The sequence below is a fragment of the Molossus molossus genome, unplaced genomic scaffold, assembly GCF_014108415.1.
Source record: "Molossus molossus isolate mMolMol1 unplaced genomic scaffold, mMolMol1.p scaffold_m16_p_1, whole genome shotgun sequence".
NCBI classification, from domain to species: Eukaryota; Metazoa; Chordata; class Mammalia; order Chiroptera; family Molossidae; genus Molossus; species Molossus molossus.
Genome location: NW_023425344.1, coordinates 21,961,315 through 21,970,285, shown reverse-complemented (window position 1 = coordinate 21,970,285; position 8,971 = coordinate 21,961,315). Strand labels below are relative to the sequence as shown.

Genomic DNA, 8,971 nt, shown 5'->3' with positions numbered 1-8,971 from the left:
CTACTCTTGTATACCTCCTCAGTTCAAAATGGCATTTACGCATTTAAATGATTGAAAAAAAATTCCAGAAATTTGTTTTTTCTTATGTCATATAAATGCCTATATAACATCATTGATTGTGCTTCTTGAATTGAAGAGCCTTAGCTATTCGTCATCTGGTCCTTTTAGAAAAGTTTGTCAATCTCTGTACAGGTTGATATTTTCTAGTTCAATCATCTACGTTGTCTAATACTTTGTTTCTTACTCAATTCTCTGATTTGTTTCTTTCTCAAAACTGAGTAAAATATGAACCCCTGTAAAGGAAAATAAAAATTCGTTTGGACCCTAGAGAACATAACTTTTTAAATAATGGATGAATATTGACTTATAAAGTGAAGATTTTATTCTAGTAAATTCAAGGTCAACTGAGAATTATCACTGAAAACTATTTCTACTGAAATACCACTTTGATCATCATATTAATAAAACTTTTGAAATTCTCCTAGAATTCCTGGATCTATAACACTCTACAGTCTCCCGGTGGATCACAGACTCCAGTTTCAGAAATACTATTCTCGTATATTCCGCTGTACGATAGAGTCTGGCAAAGCATTCACATAACTCTTTCTCTCAGAAAGACAGGTGCTAAGACTATAAATGACCAAGCCATTTTACTTACTTCATTTGTTTACTTTTTTTTAGTATTTTTTGCCCTCAATTCCCTCCCATAAATGTATTATAAAATGATTTATGTACATGGTTAATTTTTATTACCATCCTTAAATTGCAACAATATTATTCCATGTAATAGTTTTAGAAAAAATAAAATAAAAAACTAACATTAGCCTATCAAGTTACTACTAATTCTACTAAGCCTGGGATATTGTGACGTACTTTCAATTAAGTTAGCAAAATAAAACACCTTGTTTTTATCGTTCTTTCTTTTTTTTCGATCGCTTAATCAGGTGTTTCTTTAGTGGTTTACTTTTACAATTTAGGCATATTAATTAACATTTTTATTTTTTCAAAACTCATTTTAATCTCTAGGAGTATATCTGGCATTTCTCTGTTGACCTCAAACATCTTATGACTTTCCTGGTAATGGGTTCTTTGATTCATAACATTCAAAACAATAAAATAAAACTGAATATCACAAATAAACTACAATTTTTTGTTTAGCATCATCCGAGAGTGCTGGGGGCAACTTTTACATTTATGAACACTTAAGCATCTTCTATATTTTGTACCAGGATGTTCAATAACTAGACATAATTATTTCCTGTGTGGGTCACACATATTAAATTCAATCAATGAATAAAATTTACATTTAACAGCAGCACAACAGGAAAAAATAAAGGTAGGCTTAAAGGAGAGCATACATTTTGAGCTCTCCACATTATACATTCATATCATTTCCTCGCTCCCTGCAGCTTAGAAATTTTATATTATCTTGGTTAATCACCTTCCTCCATGCAGTTTATAAACAAGTATTAGCGTAGGGATAAAGATAAGAGAAAATAAACAAATATAAGTTCAGTTTCTATTCACTCTGCTTCCTAAGCGCTCAAGTAGTGATATTATGAATTCCTATTAAAATAAAGCTGATTGGGTTGCAGATTCTCTAGTCTGAGGTTAGCTACCTCGCATCCCATCACCCACAGGGAAAACCAGATTTGCCTTCGGAAGGGATGAAACACAGAGCAAATAACTTCTCAGAGGTTGGCAAAGGGCTTTGAGACGGGAACACAAAAGGGGTATATTCAAAAAGAGGAAAGAGACAAGACCAAAACTCATTAAATGGGTTTCTTTGTGAATCAACCTGTTAAACCAAAGCACATTTGGGAACGTTACAATTATCTGATCAATTTTGATAGTGCTGAGTGTCGGTTGTGATTATTCAAATCCCTAAATCTATACTGACTATTTAGCCAGACAAAGTCCACCAAAAACTAGATTAGGTCAGCAGTATTCAGCAGAAAGAAAGGAGGCTATGATATTTTCAACATTTCCAGTTTGCTGTCAGAAATACCAGACACGTTACGATGCCTGCCAAGTGTATTGTGAGGATGATCACCTGCCCAGCTGTGTAACTGGTGCCTTCCCCCCAAATCCCCACTTGACCCAAAGCCTCTTCTGTTCAGGTAAATGGGGAGAGTTCCTTTTTCTTGTCACTCTGCTAAGTCATGCGAAGTCTTTTGATTGGTACTTGAGCTAGTAGAGGGAGAATGTTAATAAGGTAGAATGTTTTGTTCAAATTTTTATTGAGAGAATTATTTAATAAAAGTATAATCCACCTGCACACTTGGTTGGTTCATCTAGCAGTTTCTACAGCTTCTATTGCAGTTATTATGGAAAGGTTGGGATACATCTTATAAAACCATTTGTAAACTATACTGTGCACAATAAATGTAAGATGCTGTGTAACCAGGTCATTGCGCTAAGTAAAGCTTCTAAGTAACTAGATAGAACTCTCCCAGCCACTCAGAGATGGTAGAATAATCGAACCTAAATCTTGGGAGTAATGCATATAACTTTTGTTGACCTGCTTCTTGTCCATCTTCATTCTAATGTGTATCACTGTAGTTTTACATGTTTGAGATTTTTCAGAAAATACTTTAATCTAAGAATGAAATTTCAGGGTGAAGAGGAATATGGTTAACACATCTACATGGAGAGTTTAAAGGAAGAAGACATAGTGATTTCATTTTATGTGCTGTTCCATTGACTTATGAGCTGATGCTTGATTCTCACCGTTAGAAAAGCAGAAGCAAATGAAGGCATTTCTTCATTTCTTCACACCACTTCTTCACCTCATTGACACTTGAAGCAGATTTTCCCACCATGCTCACTCTTTTTAAAAAACATGTATTTATTATTTTTAGAAAGAGGAACGGAGAGAGGGAAGAGAGAGAGAGAGAGAGAGAGAGAGAAACATCGGTCTGTTTCACTTATTTATGCATTCATTGGTTGCTTCTTGTATTTCTTGTATGTGCCCTTACCAGGGATGGAATGCAAAACCTTGGCATATTGGGACAATATTTTACCACCAGGGTACTGTGCTCGCTTTTAATTTAGAACCAAAATCAATTTATAAAGACATCTTTGATTTAAGAAAAGATATGTTATTCTATAAAATATTTTAAATTTGTATCTAAGAGAGGGAAAAAATGGTAGGAAAACATCAAGGCATGTTTCCCCTTGTGAGACGGCTCAAAAATTCTGTGTAATCTATTTGTATATGCAGGTGGGCAAGTGTAGGTTTATAGTTGTGAGTACACATGTTTATTTTTGTATTGTTATTTATTAATTATTGCATTATTTTTCATACTAACGCCTGTAAACCTACCTTTGTCTCCGCCTTTTACAGAAAATAATTTTTCTCCTTTAAGTTTCCGAGTTGGGTTGGAGAAGACAAGTGACTTGCTTAAATAGATACCAACTTGCCCCAGCTGGTGTGGCTCAGCAGTTGGAGCATTGGCCTGTGGACCAGAGAGTCCTGGGTTCGGTGTCCGCTAGGGGCACATACCAAAAAAAAAAAAAAAAAAAAAAAAAAAGTTTTGCTAAATAGATACCAACTTAATAAATAAAGAAGATTATTATAGTTAGGTGCATAATCTGATAACAAAGAAAAAATAGAATAACTAAAAAAAGGTAGTAAATGATTAAAAAATATAACAAGTAGCAAAAGCTCAACTAAAGAAAAACTGAGGAAGGTAAAAATTCTCTCTCTCTCTTTTTTTTTCTTCAGGATTTTTTTCTACATCTCACATGATATAAGTTTTTATTACGTCTCTAACCTTTTGGAATTTCTCATTGCTTTCGATTTAAAGCAAGCACTGCCTTTACAGAGATACATTTTGACTGAGAATTAATTTTACCTTCAATGTGAAAATTCTCTTTAAAAAATAATAAGTTCTTCTACCTTTAAGATTTCAAAGCCAGCTAGCTGTCTCAGGAATTATTTTGATGAGATGGATGAACTCAAGTTCCATCCATTATAAGGCAAAGTATTAAGACAGTTATGCACTTGCCCCTCAAATCAACAATTGCTTCATCGTTATTTTCCTTACTGTTTCTTAATTTAACAGAAATCAGGCCATTTCAAATCAAACTGGTACATGCACCCATTCACTACTCGTCCAACCAAAGCTGAATTACTTGTCAACAGAGAAGCACACTTACAAGTGTGGAACCATTTGACCATGTTATATTTTAATTTGCAGAGACAAAAATGACAAGCAATTTATTTACATAAACCTGTACAAAAGCAAATTAAATTATGTAAAGTATTTCATAAATAGTTGGACGCGTGTTTAATACATTTCGCCATGTGTAGCATAGTTGCGTGCATAGTGACTCATAATAAACGATGATAAATTGTTCTCTGCTTCACTATCAACATCCAAGTAGCAGAACAATAGTCAGTGATGAACATTACAAACAGATCGTACCACATAGAATGCAAGTGCTTTAAAATGTAGGAGAAGTCCTCTGAAAGCAAACCCTAGGTAGCTGGGAAAATGATGCCATCCTCCAGATGTTACCTGTACCTCTGCCTGGGTCACAACTGACAAGCTTTACAATATTCATGATCATCTTCACATTTTTCTTCCCCCTTAAGGACACATTGTATATTTATCACTGATAACAGTATACTTAAAATGACATAGGTCTTGAGATTTCTCATGACTGTTTAAGAATGGCTGTTTGATTCCTGGCAGTTTCTTCTGGTCTGTATGTTGTACTGTACTCTCTTATAAAGCAGTTTCCTAGGGTACCTCTCAGCCAGACATGGTCAACACCATCTTAGTTCCTCTTTCCATAAAAATAAAGCCTCCCTTGTTTTCTGAAACTCAGGCAGCAGGCCAGTCACAAACCATACAGAAATGATATCTGGAGGTTCGGAATGGTTTTCGATGGGAGCTACAGACGTTTTAAAACACATAAATTTATATAGTTATTCAGTAATTTATAGATGTGCCCTAATGTATCACAGTGCATGCAAAGTTCACTTGAGAGTCTTGCGTACAGAAAACAAGGATGGTTTATATACTGTACAACCAAAATCAAACAGCAGTTAAAAGAAAAAGACCAACAAAAAGAAAAAAAATAGACATTCTAAATTAATATTTTATCTTGCAAGATGGACTGATTTCACCCCTGATAATATCTTCCTGTGTTACTATTACAATAAATGCTTTAGCCTTCTAGTCAGAAATAAGCAGCCCATGTTGATGCCTTAATTTTGTCGTATGAATGAACAATATTTAAGACTGGTCCATTATCTGAGTTTTTCAGAAGGCAAATTTTTAATATATTATTTATTATTTTCAGAAAATAAACATGGATAAATATACAGGATCAAAAAAGTTGGGACTAGCCCATTTCCCCTCATTGTCCAAACCCAACAACCATTTTTTTTGTTTTTGTTTTTTACCATAACAACAGGTATAAAAGGCACAGTTGCTTATTTTGCATTCACTCATTTATTTATTTTTTGTTTCTTTTTAAATTTTTTTTTCCAAAAGCACTCTATATATGGAGTGGCACCATATTTAACCTATTCAAAATAAAAGTAATACAAACACAAAATATATTTCTGTGTCATGCCAGCTCATTATATAATAAACATGTTATGATAGCTAATTCTACTAGAAATACTGTGAATACTTACAGTACACTGAATTTTATTCTTTCACACCCATTTTAGTTCTAAAGAGAGACAATGACATAGCTGTCCTGAATGCGGTGCAAACGTTATTGGGGAATGTGAATCCGATTAATTTGAAGGTCCAGTAGGACCTGCATTAGCTTTATAGACAACAGAAGGGTTTTAAGATAGAGTGAAATGAGCTACCTAATGGTTTCAAGTGTCTCATGACAGAAAGAAAAAAAAATATGTTAAAAAAGTGTGTTGAACACCTGTGTTATGCAATTATTTCCTTTGTAACGTGCAAGAAAAAATATGTATACATTTCATAAGTATCTTTAGAAGTATTTTGTCTTAATAGGTACTTACAGATTATACAAGGCAGACTGCTTTAATGCAGTTTCCTAGCGGAGTACTAGAATTGCATCTTTCCATACTGTAAATAATAATCAAACATCAACATGTTCAATTATTGGTATTTTAGTCCAATGTTTTTGTTTCAATTACACATCTTCTTTCATCCTAACTATTGTACACAAACTAACATCAAAATGAAAACTCCATTTAAAAAAGATCATAAAGAAATGACCTCAAAAGAGTACCCCACCAACCAGAAAAGTGGCTTTCAACGATAAGCATTTTGATGATCTCTAGCGAATTAACAACCTATATTCCAGGCTGCTTCATTTTATAGTCTAAGAAATTCTGCAGAGCTTGAAACTACCCAAAGCTACATTGTTTCTACAGTTTGCTAGGGAGCCATCAAGGCTATGCCTTAACCAGGTTACAAACATTCAGCGATGGGAACCTTTGCTCTCTTCCCCTGTGATCGCTCTTCTGTCACTGGATTGTCACTTTTGTCTGAATGTCCCAGCTCAATTTCCAATTGCATTAAATCATCCTCCATAGAGCAAGTGACCTAAAATCTGCATATTCTGTTTCTTTTTTTTCACATTGAGAAAACTGCATATTTTTTCAACTTTGAGATGTACATATAGTGAGACAGGTTACCGCCCAGAATTCATTTCTTTCATGTGCAGTCTGGATTTGTTTTAAGATATATATATAAGATATATATATATATTAGATAATGTTCAAATGCAATTAGTGACAAAGTCAGTTAGGGTGTCACCGTGTTCCAATGCTGTCAGTCTCAAAGTAGTGCAATATCGCACAGGATTCAAAATCAATGCACTTGTGTTATATGGAGGTGTGCATTGAACACACACAAAAGTAATTGGTAATTTGAAATGTGGATAATTAAGACCAGCAAGCATAACCCAGATTCCAAAATGATAATAGTGGACTCAATTCATCAGACTGCATGCCGATGTATCTTTCTTTCCCTGCCTACCCACAAATACGATTTTAAGATGTAGACTCGTCCCTGTTTTTCGAAACTAAACCTGAACCTCGACTAATTGCCTATTATAATACCAAAAATATGTCTCATTAATTTCCATTATTGAACTTTCAAAGAAAATCCATTTAAGGGAAAATGCTTGTTTTCTGGGAATGGAGACAATGGAAGATAAACGAGTGTTTGAGGGTTTCCTTGCTTCATGGCTTTCCATGTCAAGACCAAATCTACTTCATATTTCCCTGACCTGCCGTTATGATCTTTGGCCCTTTAATAACACAATTTGTTCCAATTAGTTGATAATAGTGATGTTTTTCTGAAAAATATTTGTGTGATGTTTACAAATTATAATTAGTGCAACTGATACATGTGATCAAGATCGTGTGTATCATTAGAATCTTCAATGAATGTATGGAATTGAAGCTGATGTCCCTGACTTGAAAAGAACAACATAGGCCAATCCGGGGCCTGCAGTCTCCAACGAGGCGTTGCTTCGAAGCTCTCCGCCTTTGATAGAATGTTAAAGCTGTGATCTTGGAAAACGCTTCTTAGAGCGCTCCGTTCACAAGACTGTGCCTTTAGGGGGACTCTGTCATTGTTTGAGAGACTGCCTTTCCCGGTAATTAATCAGATCCTGATAATATGTTTCAAATATCTATTTACCTGATCTACCTCTTTTGACCAGTTGGATGACATAGAACTAAATCAAAGTGACCGAAATCATGCTTCAGCTTGGGGGTGATGAGAGTGTGTCGTGTTCTGCTAACCAGGCTCGTCACCGTGAAAGAAACTTGCAACCATCTTTTTTTCTTTTTCTTTTTTTGGAGGGTGGTGGGGAAGAGGGAGAGCGGTGCTGGGGATGGGGAGGGTCCGACATGCAGGTAGCAAGGATGGTTTCTACATTGTACACGACCGTCAGGCTGACAGTCCCGCTAAAGGCCCGGCGGGGGCAGGATTGGCAGGCAACGCTTTGTCTCTTTGGTAGCCCCCTTCCTTTTCATGAACCGGTTTTACTTTGTGAGGTTTTCTTTTTCTTTTTTATTTTATGCCCCTTATTCTCCTTCTCCCACACCAGAAGAGCTTTGCTGTTGCTTCTTTCTAGCCTACAGGTAAACTTCTCTTCTAGTGAGAGTATTGACGGGCGATGGCTTGTACTCCCCCGTTTTGGTCAGGGGGATATCCTCGGGGTTGGCTTCCTCGTTTTTGCTGAAACTCGCTGCACTGAAGGTGTCATAGGATGAGGTCAACTTTTTGTTCAGGAGGTTTCTGTTGCGGTCACCCAGGACGGCGGCCTCGCCGTTGGCCAGCTTTTCCTGGCTGCCTCGCTCGTCGACGGGCATGAAAGTGGAGAGTTTGGGCTGGCTCCTCTTCCTCTCGGGGGACGTGCGCACGGGCATCCAGCAGGAGTCCGAGTGGCCGTACTCGTCACACTCGCGGGTGCACTTCCCAGTCAGCGCGACATCTGGAAGAGGTCTTGAATCTGAAACGCAAGGACAAGGAGCCATGAGCGTGGGGCGTCCCTCCACAGGCTTCCCTGCTGTCTGCAAACGGAGGGCGATTTTACATATCTATGTTCTTTACCATGTGAGTTCCCCTCCTTACACACCCTGCAGCTCATGGTCCCATAGGACCGTTTTCATCTCCGGCCCGTTAAAGATAAGGTTTTGCAGAAACATCAGGTGTCATAAAAAGAGGGGAGTGAACACACCGATGAGTGAGTGTGTAGAAGAGAGAGGTATACCTAAATCTTTCACAGGACAGGGACGTGCATATTTTCTCAAGTAGCCATAAAGCACATCCAGATATTTCTATAAGTATAAATTTTTCCGCACGCATAAGAAAAGTTATTAAATCCAAATGCATACTCGTCTGTATTTATAAATTATCCGAGGAATCGTGTACTTTTGCCAATTGAATTCTTTCCTGCTTATACATTATTCATAGAATGCAAATATGCAAAACCTTATATTTAAAATACATTC

General features: G+C 36.4%; 1 protein-coding gene across 1 annotated transcript; it reads right to left on the bottom strand.

Annotated features, from left to right (window-relative positions):
* Nucleotides 1–7,818: 7,818 nt before the first annotated feature.
* On the bottom strand, nt 7,819–8,494 carry LOC118617835 (protocadherin-9-like). Its single transcript, XM_036243865.1, has one exon. It carries the CDS (start codon nt 8,492–8,494, stop codon nt 8,093–8,095), a length of 402 nt encoding a protein of 133 aa, XP_036099758.1. The 3' UTR covers nt 7,819–8,092.
* Between the last annotated feature and the right edge of the window lie 477 nt (nt 8,495–8,971).

Bases quoted from the DNA above. Each gene is read 5' to 3' on its own strand.
- LOC118617835 (XM_036243865.1), bottom strand. From the start codon at position 8,494: ATGGCTCCTTGTCCTTGCGTTTCAGATTCAAGACCTCTTCCAGATGTC.